The sequence below is a fragment of the Paroedura picta genome, chromosome 1 (assembly GCF_049243985.1).
Source record: "Paroedura picta isolate Pp20150507F chromosome 1, Ppicta_v3.0, whole genome shotgun sequence".
Taxonomy (NCBI): Eukaryota; Metazoa; Chordata; class Lepidosauria; order Squamata; family Gekkonidae; genus Paroedura; species Paroedura picta.
This window is the reverse complement of record NC_135369.1, coordinates 81,435,116-81,452,904: the sequence shown is the minus strand read 5'-3', so window position 1 is coordinate 81,452,904 and position 17,789 is coordinate 81,435,116. Positions and strand designations below refer to the sequence as shown.

Below are 17,789 nucleotides of genomic sequence, written 5' to 3'. Positions count from 1 at the left end.
TTCTCTGTAAAACTCAAAGGTATGCAGAATCTAACAGGGGCTGAAAGTTACCATTCTTCAGGAAAGGAACTTCAAAAGTAGATTCTAGATGGGAAAATGCTGAATTAGAATTGATCAATGAATTTAATTGTGTAAAAGGCTTAACACAGCCAAGCATCATTCTTAGCCTCTATACCTTGTTTATCATGGCTAAGGAGATGGCATTACCATCAATTTGGGCTGATTTGTTTGGTCACTGTGTATACTTTTGAGTTTCTCACAGAAGAGACATAAAGTTAAACGTGCCATGACTTTTCAATACACTGTTCAGTTCTCTCTCCACCAAGCAGACTGTGATTTTGCTGCATGTAAGAACAACAAAATGCTTCAATAAACCTGGTAGTCTTTAAGGTTGCTACAAGACTTCTTTCTCAAGGGATTATTACTTCTGAAGAACTGTGTATATCTGTTCCATATTGGCATATGTAGTTTGTATTTTGAATTAGTAAAGTACTCCTTTTGCACTATGCTCTACATTAGGGGTGACCAAACTGTGGCTCTCCAGATGCCCATGGACTACAGTTTCCATGATCACCTGCACATGCTGGCAGGGGCTTGTGGGAATTGTAGTCCATGGATATCTGGAGAGCTACAGTTCCCCCCGCTATACTCTCCAAATCCATTTGGCTGCCCATTGGAGAAATGTTTCTGAAACAGGACATTCAGCACAGCTATCTGTATGGTCAATGAGCTGGCACATGTTCTCCATCTTCTGCCAGGTATCAAAGAATGGAATCAAAATAAAGGATCAATATGACATGTAGTAAAGTATAGGAGTTCTTCAGAGGGTACTAAAGAACCCCAGGAACTGCAATATGCTACATCTGACATATACCATCCAACTTTTTTACAGCATAACAAGAAGCTAACAATGGATGCTTTTCATCAAGCATTCAGTCTATTATTTTAAAGAATTCCCTTCACTTTTATTAAAATTTTGGATCATCATACCTTAGTAACCTAAGTGATGGACTGTTTATTCATCCTGGTTAGCTTTCATTTTGAGTAATCATAGACTATACTACATAACAGTTGCAGCTGTTTTGTGTGTCTTCACTTGGAATCACAAAAAACATACTTGATGATTAGTCAGTTCTGGTTTAGAGCACTCCCAGCATATACCACATTCATTGTCTTTTCAAAACTTCTTGCAGAGAGCCAAAATGGGATGGGGGAGATAATGTGCAGATATCCCAAAACACTGTAGCATGGAGGGTGCCAGGGTGGTTTTGAGTTCTGCTAAAATGATTTATTCTCCATGTAGCCCAGAACATGATCTCTGGTTGCCAAGATGTTAATATGTGGCTCTAGGCATCATAAAGGCTGCATAAATTATGACCTCAGGAATTGACTTTTTAAAATGCCAAGCACTACAGATATATTTTTCATTTGTTGGGAAAGTTATTCCCTGGTGTATAATCCGACTGAAACGCTGCTGTTTTGGGGACAGTTCCTGAGAGTCCCTGATGCATTTTTCCCGGAACTGCATTATAAAGTCCTATTGTGTTGGGAATAAAGTTATTTCTTGGGAAAAGGAAAAGAGAAGATTGCTTATTGTTATGAAAGACATTATCAAAAGCAAATAAATAAAAGATATTTTAATAGCACTGATTAAAACCCATATTTGTATTTATGTAAGCTATAGACTTGCTGTTTAACTTTTACATTCTCCTTTAAGTGCATTTAAAGACATGGTAGCATGTTTCTGTTTTTGTAGTCTTCCTGTTCTCTTCAGTATCTATGGTATGTTTATTGCCATACTAAATTAAATGAGATCGCTCTGTGCAATACTGTATTTAGTGTTTCTATTCCAATTTTTTTTAGAATCTTAATTTATATGAAAAAAATAAATAAGAAGATCAGAGTTGCATCCCGTATGTAGTGCTTTTCTTGAGCTCTTATCATGCTGAGATTATTATTAACTTTGAGAACAGTAATATTTTACAGCTTTAAATGTTTTCAAATGCTCATTTTGAAAGACTTGTGATTGAAATGGTAGATGACAAACAGCTATGGGTGTAGAAGAAATAGGAAAGAGAAGCAAGAATATGCACATTTACCATTTTCAGATTGTAGGATTCTAGCTATAGCCGAGTCTGCTTCCAAAAAGCTCTAAGAGAACATCTAGGCTACCTGTCCAAAGTCCTGCCTTTCTCTGTGCACACTTCATTTGTGTAATAAGCTCTTATTCAGGCACAGTAAACTGTGATGGGGAAAGCAGGGAAAATGAAACATTAAAATCTTCCTTAATTGGGCAATAATGCAAAGTACAATCCTGATGTGACATAGGGAAATTTTTAAACAATCTAGCAAGCACACTATAATAAAGTCTTTCTATTAATTGCTTGACAGTTCTTTTGGTGTTGATATATGTTTCCAGACATTATAAAGGCTGCATAAAATATGACCTCAGGAATCTACTTTTTCAGTGTTGACAGCTAACAGATAATTTCAATTCTCAAGTGCTAGTTTGAGTATGTTGGGTGCAGTTGAGTATGTTGGGTGTACCATGAGGTTGAATCATAGAGTTGGAAGGGACCTCCCGGGTCCAACCCCCTGCACAATGCAGGAACTCACAACTATCTGCCTACCCACAATGACCCCAATTTCATGCCCAAGTAACATCTAAGTGGGTTGCATATTGGTCTCATTCACTGCCTGCTTCCCGGACCATCTCCTTAGACTGAACCACTGGTTCAGCCTTAAGCCAGTATAAGTAGGTAGGGATAGTTCGTTACTCCACTGGCTCAGTTTTTATTTCTCATTCACTTTAAGAAGTGCCATCAGGTATCAACCTGAATTTGTTTTCTGAAATAATTACATGTATGGAATGGCCTTTGAATAATGTGGGTTGTAGTCGTTAACTAATTGGTGTTTACCACCAGATGGCAGGCTAATGATTGGAAAGCACAGAACCCCTGTACAAATTACAAAATAGATTCTTATACGAATAGTCAGCAGTCTACGCAAACTACTGACACACACTGTTGAATTTGGCTCCAGTAATTGTTGTTCTTATAACAGTAAGAAAAGGATAGGGAAACGATGACTACCTTTTCTAATTATCAGGAAAAATAGTTTAAATATAAGCAGCTTATACAACTTTAAGTGAAAAGCAGCATTTATGCAACAGAAGCTTTCGAAGGATGGTCGCATGGATGCTTCAAAGTTTTGTTTTGACACAGAGTGATGCTTAGCTATCTTGGCTAATAGCAGCTGACAGATCCAACTAGTCTTGTGGCATTTGTGCAAGACAGCCATTATCTGAATGTTGGAAGCTGACTATTAGAGTACTGCTGGGCTCCAACAACAACCAAAAATTGATGAAAGATTTGGTCTTTCAAGTCATTGTTTGGTTTGGATTGCTCCACTGGACTGTTGCCCCATAGGCAAAATTAAACACACATCCAAATCCTATTCATGTTCACTTGAAAGTTCTACTGAGTAGATACATGTGCACAGAACCGGCCTAAACATGCCACAAGCTGAACAGGGGGAATAAAGAATGCCTTGAATCCACATGTTGTTAAGACTGTTTAGCATTATCTTTTGCTCTTCTGCAGAGGATGTGTTGGTCTTTTAAGAGCGCCAAATGTCCGTAAAAACCTATGAACATTTGTAATGAAAACACAGGTAGGCAGCTTGCATAAACCAATGGTTACTCAGCTTCATAAGGAAATGTGAAGTGGTTCCTTTTATTATGTAACAAGGGGTAGTAAAGTGATGAATTTCTGCAACCTTTCAAAACATGCTGAGAAGTGGCAAGGTCATCTTAATCCACCAGGATGGTTGTACCAGAGTTAATTGTTTTTAGATATTAATCCAGAGTATTTATGGACTTTGCTTTTAGTCCACCTTTCTTGGTGAGACTCAAGGCAGATTATAACAAGGGTGTAATCCTCTGACTCATTTGTCTTTATTCCAAAACACTGAAGAGGAACACTTTGGATGATTGTGAGGGCAAGTAGGCTTGTAGAAGATCCTACTTTATTTCCCATCTAAAATAATGGGATCCAAACATTGTATCTTTCAGGATCAAAACACACATGAAAACTTGACATTTTTGGCAATGGCCAAATAATTAGGCAGGAAGGCAGCCATGAAAATAACTAAACATGCATAGATTTCATATATTCCTAGATTATCTTTATTTTATTCTATAATTTAATAATGCACCTATAAAATAATTATAACATTTCTTCCATTTTGTTTTCATTTATAAAACAAACATTAAATAGCATGAACCAATGCAAGGTCAACTCAACTCTTTCTTTTGAACATAACCTCAAGGAGAGTTTTCCCTATTGCAGCATATTTCACTTATCACAGATTGGTAAGCAGCCCTCCTTGCAGAGTTTTTTTCCCCACATAGTTGCTGAGCAAATTTTCAGTTACATGTTGAAATGGGAACTGATATTAACTCTCTCACTTTCTCTCAGGCAACAGACCTGAGCCACAAGTCTGAATGGGACTGCTATTTTAATCCTTCCATTTTGGGAAGTCACAGCACAAGCAGCAGAATAATGTATGACAATGCTAGCCTCTAAAAATCAACTCTCAGCCTTCTCTCTCATGCGTCTCCAAGTGTAACTCAGCTATTGTGTAACACTGAGGGAGAAAAATCTAACATACCTGTCCAATCTCTCCTCCCTGTGCCAATCCCCATAAACCGATCGGTGAGCACTAGCAGAGATCAGCTCCTCAAAGCTCCTTAAAGCAGCCTGCCTCACATAATAGAGAACTGTGCCACTGAACCTTTGAATTGGCATCAAACCTGAGCTGCAAGGAAATTATTTTTTTAACCCTTTCTGTACTTATTTCTGAGGAAAATGGCAATGAGACGTTTCATAGCAAACTAGATTCCTTCATCTGCAAACATTGAAAATATCAGTTCTGAACAAAAATCATGGGTGGCAGTGGGACTCAATCCACTTTGGAGGAATCATGCTAAAGTATATTGTGATGCAGGATGATTTAATCATTTCTTATAACTTAGTCCCATATAGGAAACAGAGCACATTCAGTAATACTGCAAACGAGTAGCATGTACATTGATTACTCAATATTTTCCTTAAAACATGACTCCTGGAGATTCCTGGCAAACAAAATATTGCATAAAGGGTAGTCTTTGCAGCTATTATTCCAAGTCACTGCTATGCAATAGGTATGATGCCTCAACTAAGGGTGAGGTGGAAACAGGAACAATTAGGCTGGTTTATGTGCAGAGACTCTCCCAGCACCATCACAACTCTGCCAAAGAACTGGAAATAGCAGTCATTACAATACTGAACTAGCATGCCCTAAAACTTTTTCCTAAGCATGACAAAGGTTCAGTAAATGAAACAAGTTGTGCCTACAAGAGGACCAAAGAATGACTTGTGGCATGATTTATACATATACACTGTCGAACATACATATACATATATATTCAACAATAAAATACAATATTGTTTGCTTTGTGCTACTGTGTCTTAATAATTTAAACACAATATTGTTTTCCTCCAATTCAACATAAGCTGAATAAATGCACCATAGTTATTGGGTGAGACAAAGGCTTAAATTAGTGGGAAGGGAAAATCTGCTAAGCAAAACACACATGCTATCAAAATCCTGTCACTTTCAAGAGAGGATCTGGTCCACTGGTTAAGAAGCTTTAACCTAATCCTTCAAATACTTCAGCACATCATAAAATATACATGATTATGTCTGTATTAACAAATCTAACAATGTTTGCTATAGCTGCGTTACAAATGGATGGTGGCTGTTAATGCGTGCTGGAGGCAATCTAGCAGGAGAATGTGTATAAATCCATCTTCTGCCTCTTTATGGGGAAGTGGCAACCTGGTTATTGCCATGGCTTACGGAGTCCAAAGGCTTTTTGCTTTCAGTCCGGGCAAATAGAAATCCATCACTTTTCTTTAGCTGCTGCTTGTAGTAGCCATGCCAGCCTTACAGCCCCAGGAATACAACATGGGGCAGGGGCAGGCTAAACTGAAGTAGAAAGTTCAAAAACAGAGCAGAGATTCTGAAGCCTTCACTGGGCCACCTCTTCATCCAAGGGCAGCAAAGGAGTGCAGGCCAAAAGGTTTTCCACACAGTGGAAATGTTAAGTGTTGGATTCACCATCAGTCACCTAATTAGTCATTCCCAAATCTGATGCCGGGCTCACCTTTAATGACATAAACCCAATGGTAAAAACAAAAACAAAAAACAGCTGCTTTGGTAATAAAAATTGAGTCCTTTGACACAGTAGCCTTTATTTCCAGTAGACAAAGGTGCAAAAAGGCTATATAGCTCAAGAAACAACTCCTGGCAGAAGAAAAATGATCAGCCCACTTGCCCATTTAAAAAGTGAGGCCCTGGCAAGTCTGGCAGTGTCAGCTGCCAGCCCTCACTTCTGCTGTTTGCCTCCACTGCTGAGGTTCACAGACATACACCGACACTGCTTGACTTTCTGGATTTTCTTAAGTCGGAAAGGGGGGTCCAGTTCAGGACAATCTAGCTCCACAGTGAAGGAGTTAACCTTCTGAGGCTTGCAGAAAGCACAGGACTGGAAAGATTCCTCCTCTTTTTTCACATGCCGAGGGATATAGAATGAGTTGCACTGGCCATAGCAAAATCGGTTGATAATAGTGCGGCTTATACAGCCCTCTTCACTCACGGTCTGCCGCAGTGGCTGTGTTTTGCACCAGTCACTTTTGAGGTATTTCCTCTCTGTGACAACCAGGGCCTCCTGGCTTGAGGCCAGCACCTCTTTGTTTAGATCCTGCTGTCTCTCGGAGTTGTTGCTTCTGCTGTCTTTGTAAGGTGAAGGAATAGCTCCCGCGGGACGGTTTTTCCTAGTATCTGACACTTGAACCAAAGAGGACACGAGAAACACGGATAAAACAAAATTCCAGATCATCCTGCAAAAAGACAAAAAGATAAAGTGAGAAAACACAGGTCTAGAAAATAGCTAGTGCTCTTTTGTGAAGTTTCATTCTACATTAGTCCTTCATGAAGCCATTAATACAGAGATCCAGAAATGTAGTTTCACATAAAAGAATTTGAGATGGAAATTCTTAGTTAAAAAAAATGAATGAATGAATCTTTATATCCTGCCCTTCCAACACAGCTCAGGGCAGGTGACAACATCATTTAAAACAATAAACTAAAACCATAAAATCACCTTCTGATTTTCCCCCAATTCATTAACCAAACAGATGGGGGGGGGACCACAGTTTCCCCAGCAGATCTTCCCTCCACTTCTAGCAGTGAGGCCAGCATTTCATGTTGGTTTTCCAGGCCCTGACCATAGGCCTCATGGAACGGCTCTGTCTTGCAGGCCCTGCTGAACTGGTTACAGTCCCACAGGGCCCTGACCTTTTTGGGCAGAGTGCTCCACCAGGCTGGGGCCACAGCTGAAAAACCCTGGTCCTGGTCAAGGCCAGTGTCACCTCCTTTGGGCTAAGGATCCTGAGCAGATGTGGATCAGGTGAGATTAATGCTCTTTGGGGGATGTAAGGGAAAACACAATGAACACAATGGAAAAATGGGCAAATGAGAACAAGATGCAATTTAATAAAGATAAGTGTAAAGTTCTGCATCTGGGTCAGAAAAATGAAAAGCATGCCTACTGGATGGGGGATACGCTTCTAGGTAACACTGTATGCGAACGAGACCTTGGGGTACTTGTGGATTGTAAACTAAACATGAGCAGGCAGTGTGATGCAGCGGTAAAAAAGGCAAATGCCATTTTGGGCTGTATCAACAGGGGCATCACATCAAAATCACAAGATGTCATAGTCCCATTGTATACGGCACTGGTCAGACCACACTTGGAGTACTGTGTGCAGTTCTGGAGGCCTCACTTCAAGAAGGACGTCGATAAAATTGAAAGGGTAGGAGAGGAGAGCGACGAGGATGATCTGGGGCCAAGGGACCAAGCCCTATGAAGATAGGTTGAGGGACTTGGGAATGTTCAGCCTGGAGAAAAGGAGGTTGAGATGGGACATGATAGCCCTCTTTAAGTATTTGAAAGGTTGTCACTTGGAGGAGGGCAGGATGCTGTTTCCGTTGGCTACAGAGGAGAGGACCACGCAGTAATGGGTTTAATCTTCAAGTACAACGATATAGGCTAGATATCAGGGGGGAAAATTCACAGTCAGAGTAGTTCAGCAGTGGAATAGGCTACCTAAGGAGGTGGTGAGCTCCCCCTCACTGGCAGTCTTCAAGCAAAGGTTGGATACACACTTTTCTTGGATGCTTTAGGATGCTTTGGGCTAATCCTACGTTGAGCAGGGGGTTGGACTAGATGGCCTGTATGGCCCCTTCCAACTCTATGATTCTATGATTCTATGATGATTCTATGATTCTATGACTATGAAAAGGCCACTCCCAGACCATTTCAGGCATTGAAGGTTAGTACCAGAACCTTGAATCTGATCTGGTCTCCAATCTGGAGCCAATGCAGCTGGGAGAGCACTGATATCGTGTATGTCCTACATTGGGACCCTGTCAGAACTCAGGCTTCTGCATTTTGAACCAGCTGGAGTTTCTGGAGCAGTCTCAAGGGAAACCCTGCATAGAATGAGTTGCAGAAGTCTAATCTAGATGTGATCATCACATGGTCCATCCTGGCAAGGAATGATGTTGAGAGGTAAGATGGGAGCTGCCCTGCCTGGCACACATAGAAAAACACCAGATGATCCACCTTCCTGATCTGGGCCTCCATTGAGAGGGAGGCCGTTTGTTCACTTAAGGGTACTGAATAATTATTCTCCTTCTAGGAAACTTAGTACCAGTTAACCTATGTATGGGGGGGGGGGGACTGATTGTACCATTTAACTACTCAGCAAATATAAAGGAAGCCAAGCCCCTGTCCAATTAGTAAAGGTTCACCAAGTACAACACAACTTGAAATCTGTTCCCCTGGAGGAAATAGCACCTTATGAGGGCAGACTCTGTGATGTATTAGGAAGTCTAGAATGAATGAAAGTCCTAGAGTGGCTAACCCTAACCCTAACCCTAACCCTAACCCAGGACACGATTTCTTCTATGGTATATCATACAGAATCAATAGTCATGGAGGATGCCCTATGGGTGGAGGTTTAACAATCCACAGTAAAGAAACCTGAATTAACCTGTGATTGATTACTGGTGTTTTTTTTTAAACCTTTTTTCCCACCCAAAGGAGAGCTGTTCCTCTTTGAACATATTATCTGCCAAAACCAGAGATGGTCAAGTCCAACATGTGTCTTTTAAGATTTTATTGTTGCAGAGGGCTTTGTACAGCATGGCTAAATTAGAAAGCAAACTGGATAAGCAAGACATCTCCAAAATCTTCGCATGATGTTTATCAGATGTTACCTAATGATGTTTCATGATCTTTTAAGAATATACATTTTCACTTCACTTTTGTAGGATTAAGAACAACATCCCAGATTAAGCAAAACATTTCTAATTATATGATTTTGTTTTTACTTCAACCAGAGACACAGTTCTAATCAGAACAACAACAGCCAGGAAAGATGCAAGACCTTAGTTCAGATCTAGATATTGCATCTCTACTGTAAGCAAGGATTTTACTGAAGAAGAAAATTTAATCTGGGCCATAGCACTGGTTAGAAGTCATGCCAAGAGTCACAGGCAGAAAATATGTTCTAGGCCATGGCAAAAAAAAAATGTATCAAACAGTTGACATCACTATCACTTTTCCAATGAGATCCAAGCTCAGTTTCACAAACCCCATATTCCTTTGCCCTTTATGCCATAAAGTTTATGGTTTCAAGAGAGTATCAACCTTTGGATGTGATCAAGTGATCACACAGGCACAGAAACCTGCTTCACTGAAATTGACTTCAGATTTCAATGGCACTCTTACCCACAAGGAGGTTAGGTCGCTCCATGGTTCATGCCCCCATAGAACCAATTTGATCCTTCCTCCATTCCTTGGTGGCAACCAACTTCAGAATGCACTGACTGCACCATGAGGTCATCTGTTGATAGCCATTGAACACCTCAGGAGAACATTCAGACCTAGTACAGAATGCTGCAGCTAGATGGCTGGTCAAGGCCAGTTACTGGCATCATGTGACCCCAATTCTACATCAATTTCTCTGGCTTTCAAAATGCTCCTGGACCCAATTCAAGGTGTTGTTTTTTTACTTTTAAAGTTATTCATGGCTTAATACAGAGGTAACTAAAGGAGTGTCTTGTCCCATATGATGATGTTGATGTTGTTGATGATGATGATGATGATGAAGAAGAGTTGGTTCTTATATACCACTTTTATTGTATATATTATTGTGTTTTGTTGTTTACACTATAAGCTGCCTTGAGTGCCTGTAAGGTAAAGAAGGTAAAGGTATCCCCTGTGCAAGCATCGAGTCATGTCTGACCTTTGGGGTTTTCTTGGCAGACTCAATAAGGGGTGTCCTTGCCAGAGCCTTCCCCAGTCATTACCGTTTACCCCCTAGCAAGCTGGGTACTCATTTTACCGACCTCAGAAGGATGGAAGGCTGAGTCAACCTTGAGCCAGCTGCTGGGATTGAACTCCCAGCCTCATGGGCAGAGCTTCAGACAGCATGTTGGCTGCCTTACCACCCTGCGTCACAAGAGGCTCAGGCCGTGAGTTCCTGTAACGTAGAATGTTATAAATAAATAAATAAGTGAATTTTCAATCTGCAGATATAGCTACAAACATGGGGAAATGTTTTTAAGAAAGGAAAGCAGGTGCCATTCCCATTAAAATGTGTGCTATGGCACTATGATAACTTATGAACATATGTTAAATTCCAAACATACATGCAAGGGAAATAGAAGGTTGGGGGAGATCTGTTTAAGATTATTCCCAAACATCTAGCGAGTTCTCAGTCTTTTGATCTGCTAAGAATCTGCACCTTCCATCTGACCAGGAGCTCGGGTGAGCCCACTGGAAATAATCTCAAGGGCCATTTCAATTATTCAATTTGCCCATCTCCTCCTGAAGCACAAGAGAAGGTGGGGGAAGGGGAAGAGAAGAGACACCTGGAACAAGTAGGATTTCAGCACCTAGGAACTAACATCACTTTCTAAATTTGGTGTACTTGCACAAAGACACCATCTGGAGCTTCGACTCATTTGCCTCCTCGTCCTGGAGATGAAACTGACTTTTCACATCGCCCCAATTACCTTTCCCCAATTGAGAGTCTTCATGTTGGGAGTTTGCTGGGGAGAGCAGAAATATTTTGTAAAAGTTTTTTTTTTTTTAAGTACTTCAGAGAGACCAATTTCTCACTTTATTCTATGGTGTCTATTCCCTAATCACTTCTGACTCATCTGTATTTAACTGTGCTTCAGTGTGCTACTTAGGTCCTTTGGCTGGGGAGTCTTCCTGATTCTGCTTGCTCCTTTTTTGTTTTTTGTTTTTTTGTGCTCTGTATCCTATGGCAATGTAATTTAAATAAAATCAATTAATTAATAATATGTCCCTTTTCCTTCACTATTTATTGCCTAATAAACATTATATACCCCGACCTGGGTAGCCCAGGCCTTGTCAGGTTTTAGAAGCTAAAGCAGAATTGACCCTGGCTAGTTTTTGGAAGGGAGTCATCGGAAAATTATTAGGCTTGTGATGCAGAGGCAGACAATAGCAAAGTACCTCTGAATATCTCTTGTCTTGAAAACCCTACAGAGTTGCCATAAATCAGGTGTGACAGCAACACCCTCCCCCCCCCCCAAAAAAAACTCCACAATTCTTATTGTTCACAACTAACTAAAAGCCAAGTGACATGTTATCATACTTGTTTGGATCAGGGTCCCTGGAGGGGGGCAATTAGGAGTTTTGCCTGGGGTTCTTGGCAGCCCTGAATGTACTGCAGAGTGTTCTCTACCATCATACTCTGCGCATTTATGAATACTGTTTACAGTTGAAGAACTGAATGGTATTTATTCCTTCATCTTATGGATGTTCATTTTCCTGTCTTGCATTTTAAAATCCCATGGAAATCAGTGATACTTGGTCTTAAGTAAGTTATGCAGGATCATAGCCAGAATGGAAAACTATTATATTCAGCAAAACACTCCAACCATTCTTCAGAGGAATTACTCAGCTCTTGATTTGAGAGAATACTGGGTTATCATGGCCAAAACCATTGGATCTCAACTGGATGTTCAGGCCAAATTCATTCTCAATCAGCTAACTACAGCCTTCTCTGGAGATGCAACTGAATCTGGTATTATTCTTTCCCCTCCATTTCTGCCAGCCTGAGAACATAAAAACAATGAGTCAGAACTTCATTTTAATCAAAACTCATTTTGTTATGCTAAATTTATGAAATTAATTTGTCCCATTAGTTTGCATTCTGGTGTTCTCATTCAGCCAGCATCATAAATAACTTCTACAGAGCAGGTTCAAGTGGATAGATTTGTTGGTCTGAAGTAGCACAACATAATTTGAGTGCAATGGCACCTTGGATCCTTTTCAGGCCTGGCCCCTACCTGGTGGAATGAGCTCCCGGAAGAGCTGCGGACCCTTGGAGAGCTTACTGCTTTCCATAGAGCCTGCAAAATGGAGCTCTTCTGCTAGGTTTATGGTCAGGGCTAGTGTGAGAGCAGGTGATATGGGTCCCCCTTGGCACTGCTACCTGAACATCTGGTACCAAACATCTTGATTTCCCCCCCATGGTACCCTCACAAGGGCCTTCCTGTTTTAAGGAGGTCACAGGTTTTTTTTGCCATCTATTAAGATTTTGTGTATTGTAATTGGGTTTTAATGGGGTTTTACTGAATTTGATTGTAGGGATTTTCTTTTTATGTGACCTGCCACGAGCCGATTTCAATAGAAGAAGAAGAAGAGTTGGTTCTTATATGCCACTTTTCCCTACCCGAAGGAGCCTCAAAGCAGCTTACAGTCGCCTTCCCATTCCTCTCCCCACAACAGACACCCTGTGAGGTGGGTGAGGCAGAGAGAGCCCTGATATCACTGTTCGGTCAGAACAGTTTTATCAGTGCCATGGTGAGCCCAAGGTCACCCAGCTGGCTGCATGTGGGGGAGCGCAGAATCAAACCTGGCATGCCAGATTAGAAGTAAGCACTCCTAACCCCTACACCAAACTGGCTCTCCAGATGCCCATGGACTACAATTCCCATGAGCGGTGGGCTATAAATGTAATAAATAAACAACTAATAGAAGACCACAAAGATTTATTCATGACGTGAGCTTTCGTGTCTGAAGAAGTGTGCATGCACACAAAAGCTCACTTTTTGAATAAATCTTTGTTGGTCTTAAAGGTGCCACTGGACTCAAATTTTGTTTATCTACAGGGTAAATTCAACCAGTGTTTCTTTCACTTGTAATTCTACAACTGAAGTTAGATCCTGAAAAAGCTACTTGGCATGAGAATGCTGGAAACAGTTGGGGCCTACCAAACATTGTGCAGCCTTGTTATGAATCACTGGGAGTAGTGAGACCTTTCCTTACATTCCAACATTACATATGTATGCCCTTCTCCTCTATTCTCTTTGAAGCCTATTGTAGAACCTTGTCTCCCCATGCTGATACTCTCAAATACATGACTCTGTTAAACAGCATGGTTACCACCCACTGGGAACAGACACATTATGCTAAATAACTTTCAGGGCCATTTCGCACGGCTTCAAAATAGCACAATGGTTGCTAATTGAAAACGCTACTAATTTGGAATAACCCACGACGTCGTAGACAATCTGCAACACTCCTGAAACCGACCCGCAAAAAGCGCTTCGTTGTAGCGCTTTCAGGGGAATCCCAAAAAGTGGATTCACCCTCCGGAAAGCGATACACTCCTGCAACCAATCTGCAACAATAGCGATAAAGACCTGTGCGTTAACATTGTTGCGGTTTCTTCAGAGTCCCTCCTCCTGAGCCTGTCCTCCAAACTTCCGGCGAAGCGATCGCCATTTTTTTTTCCCCGAGCGAGTGGAGATCAACGCACCGGTGAGCCTCCGTTTAGCCAGTGAGGCTTCCCAGGCTGCAGTCCCTCCTCAGAGCTGTTTACAGTCACTAAGCACAAGAAGCCCACAGAAGCCCGTTTGCTGATGTATTTTCCCTTTATTTTTCACACTGTTTCGGCTGAAAATCGCGTCCGTGAGGGGGGGGGGATTTTTTTTTTCCACTCGGAGGCAGCGTGGCCACGATCAAATGACAGCTCAAACAGAGGCTTCCCAGCTTCAGTCCCTCCCCTTCAGTCATTAAGCACACACATTTCACACATTCCATTCAGCCGAAAATCGGGCCCGTGAGAGGGGGGGGGGATTTTTTTTTTCACTCGGAGGCGGCGTGTTAACGATCAAACGATCAAACGACAGCTCAAACACCCCAGGCAGCTGAATGGGTCTCTCCGTTGCAACGAATCTACCCAGATTCGTTACAATGGGTCTGTTTTTTTTTTTAAAAAAACCTTCCTTAAAGGGAAAGGGGCTGTTTGGGAGCATGCTAACGGCTGCCCATTGGCTGCTTGACGGCCAGGGGCGGGACGAGCTTGGCAATAGCACTTCCTTTCTAGCGATTTCTGCCGAGACCGGAAGCCTGTGGGAAACGCTAAAAAACGCAACTGATTCCACTACAAAGGCAGGTATGCATAACGACGAATTCCACTATTTTAAATGGCGATTTTTCATTCAGTGACCAATTTGCAACAAAGATCCCTGTGCAAAAAGGCCCTCAATTTGCTATTCTTCAATGATGTCCCAAAACCCATCATGTGAGGTGGTCTGCTGTATCCACTCACACAGCTCAGTCCTACTACCCCCCCCCGATAACCCTTAGAGCAGGGGAAGTCAAACTGCGGCCCTCCAGATGTCCATGGACTACAATTCCCATGAGCCCCTGCCAGCATTCACTGGTAGGGGCTCATGGGAATTGTCGTCCATGGACATCTGGAGGACCGCAGTTTGACTACCCCTCCCTTAGAGGAATGGCCTTTAAAAGTTTTTAAAAAACATCTTTATTAGTTACACGCTTGGATATATTAACCAACCTTGGTTATTATGCCATCACATGGTCCTCAAGTTCTGGGTAGAAGCTATTTTGATAAACTGCTACACTGTAAAACCTCGATTCTGGAATTGCAGCCAGATGAGCTGTCTAATTAGGATGCTTAGGGCTGATCCTGCGTTGAGCAGGGGGTTGGACTAGATGGCCTGTATGGCCCCTTCCAACTCTATGATTCTATGATTCTAATTTCCACTCCCTCAGAGCTGCTGTACAGAACACAAGTTTTAAACGTTCCAAACAACTGGCTTAAAATTGTAGTCCTCCTCCTGTCATTCAGGAAAAGAAAGCTTCAGTCTTCAGATGATCTTCTTTGCTTAAGTACTGAAATGGTCCTGCCAGAGCAAGGGACGGATGTCACTGTGTAAAATACTGTATGAGTAAGAGCCTGCTAATCTGCACAGTTGGTAACTAGCACAGGAAAGGGATTTCCCTCTGGCTCAGATGCTGGAGAGAGAGAGAGAGAGAGAGAGAGAGAGAGAGAGAGAGAGAGAGAGAGAGAGAGAGAGAGAGAGAGAGAGAGAGAGAGATAGGAATGGGGGATTATTTCAAATTAACTCTCTTCTCTTTAAAAGTTGCTGAAGCTTCAGGGAAAGTAGGAGTCTTGGTCAGACCTACCTTTAAGAAGGCAAAGAATGTTTGTTTTATATTTAGTATGCTAATTTTTCAAGACAGCATTCCCTGAAATGTGGGTCACTAGTTGTCAATCAGACTCAACTCCAGCAAACTCAGAACCTGATTAAAGAAGCAGAAGCCAAAACTGAATGGCTCCTAATCAATGGCAAAGCCTCTCCATGGTGCTACCTATTTTGTCCAGCCTTCTCCCACTGCCATATCTCCCAAACCCCCTGACTGTGATTTTCCCTGACCTTGTTCTGCCATCCCCTGGCTCCCTCTCACATTGTCCCTTCTTGCTATCTCTGTCAGCTATTCCTACTCTCAACTCTTCTAATACGATATGCAATACACTATCCTAAATTTTTCTCAATGCTTCCAACTTACTATCTCACACTTTTAAATATACTCTTACAGCATACTCCCTTCCCTAACAACCTCACCTTTTCTCCTTCTCCTCCCTCCTTTCTACAAGCCTGGCCTTCCAGCCCCAAGCATAATCAGTCTATGAGGAACATATTGCAAAGAACATAAAAATCAACAATACAAATTTCTTCAAATAGTAGCTGAAAACCAGCCAGGGAGGTGGTGGGGCCTTTGGTTGACCAAGAGGTAAAAAGATTACCAAAGGATAATAGGGAAATGGCTGAGAAGCTGAATGCATTTTTAACTCTTCACCATTGAAGATGGGAGGTGCTCGCCCACCCCAGAACTGAAGATTTCAGGAGGGATGTAGAAAGACATGATTTGGACTGAGATGGTAAGATTTGGACTGATATGTTCCTACAACTTATAGACAAATTAAAGTTGGTATACATCCAAGTGTTCTGAAAGAACTCAAATGTGAATTTATGGATCTCCTCCCAAAAATCTGCAATCTATCACTAAACTCTGCTTTTATTCCCAAGGACTGAAAGGTAGCTCAGGTAAAGCCCATCTTTCAAAAAGGTTACAGAGGAGATCTGGGAAATTGTAGGCCAGTCAATCTAGTGTCGGTACTGGGTAAATTGGTGAGATATATTATTAAAGACAGAATTAGTAAGCCCATTAATGAAAAAAGCTATTGAGAAAGAAACAATGTAGATCTGTGAGTTCTTTGAAAGAATGAACAAACATATGGGCAAGGGTGATCCAATAGATTATGTTTACCTAGACTTTGAGAAAGTTTCTGATAAAGTTCCTCACAAAAGGCTCCTTGGCAAAAACAGTCATGGCATAAGAGGACGAGAGGCATTCCCAAATAACTCAAAATGGCGGGTGTGGGGAAAAACCCAATTGTACACATTCCCACATGAGGCAGCCACGAATGTTGGTTTTCTGGGCATTCCTTTGCTGCAAGGCAAGTGAGGGGGCAATTTGGGACTGTGCCTGAAGAAACAAATTTTAGTGCAGAAATAGACGAAAAGATCGACCCTTTAAACATGCAAATCCGAACAATATCCCGAGTGAGGAAAGTCAGAGAGTGACTATAAATGGGCAATTTTCATCCTAGACGGTGAACCTCAGTAATGATACCATCTACTAGATCTCCTTCTGGCCTTGCCCATTTAGAGCAAGTAGCTCTGCACAAATGGCTGGGACTCTAGGACAAAAGTGCACAACACTTCACTCAGCATCTCAAACAGTGGAACTAGCACGCAAGATTGCTAGCTGAAAGCTGACTCTGCTCTCACTCCTTTCCAGATGGAGCTGCATTTGAATGAAGCCACCACATGCCTCACGCCTCATTTTGATTTTGCTTGTCAGCAGAATCTGACTGCTATTACAAGTCAGTTCTTAGCAAGCTACAGCGAGGGAGCTTGTTCCTCAAAACTTACTGCTCAACAATTCTTCGTCTTTTCCCCGCAATGGTTACCTCTATGGAACAAGAGCTTTTCACTTACATATTAATACTGGCTCTACTTACAAGACCACTCTGGCTTCTTTCCTAAAAGAGAGATTCATCAACTGCTGACACAGTCAGAGTTTCTGATTCCTTAATGTCAGAGAAACAGGATGAGGTCTGCCAATTGCAGCTTTGGATATCACAACTGCTATAGTTACTAGATAAGCTGTGCCTGGCAAACCTCTCCCTGCTATGTGTACAATACACAGGATTGCACCTGAATACTTTGGACTTTCTTCCAGTGCTAGGCTTTGGTAA

At 41.7% G+C, this 17,789-nt stretch overlaps 1 protein-coding gene across 2 annotated transcripts in view; it reads right to left on the bottom strand.

Annotated features, from left to right (window-relative positions):
- Positions 1–4,067: 4,067 nt before the first annotated feature.
- The window catches only part of GREM2 (gremlin 2, DAN family BMP antagonist), a 42,426-nt gene continuing 28,704 nt past the window's right edge, over positions 4,068–17,789 (bottom strand). Inside the window, exon 2 of one of the 2 annotated variants that reach the window (XM_077345224.1) lies at positions 4,068–6,944. In XM_077345224.1, the coding sequence (XP_077201339.1) occupies positions 6,431–6,943 (513 nt within the window). In that variant the 5' untranslated portion in view covers position 6,944 and the 3' untranslated portion in view covers positions 4,068–6,430. The remainder of the gene's footprint in view (positions 6,945–17,789) is intronic. The other variant, XM_077345213.1, reaches the window with a different exon arrangement.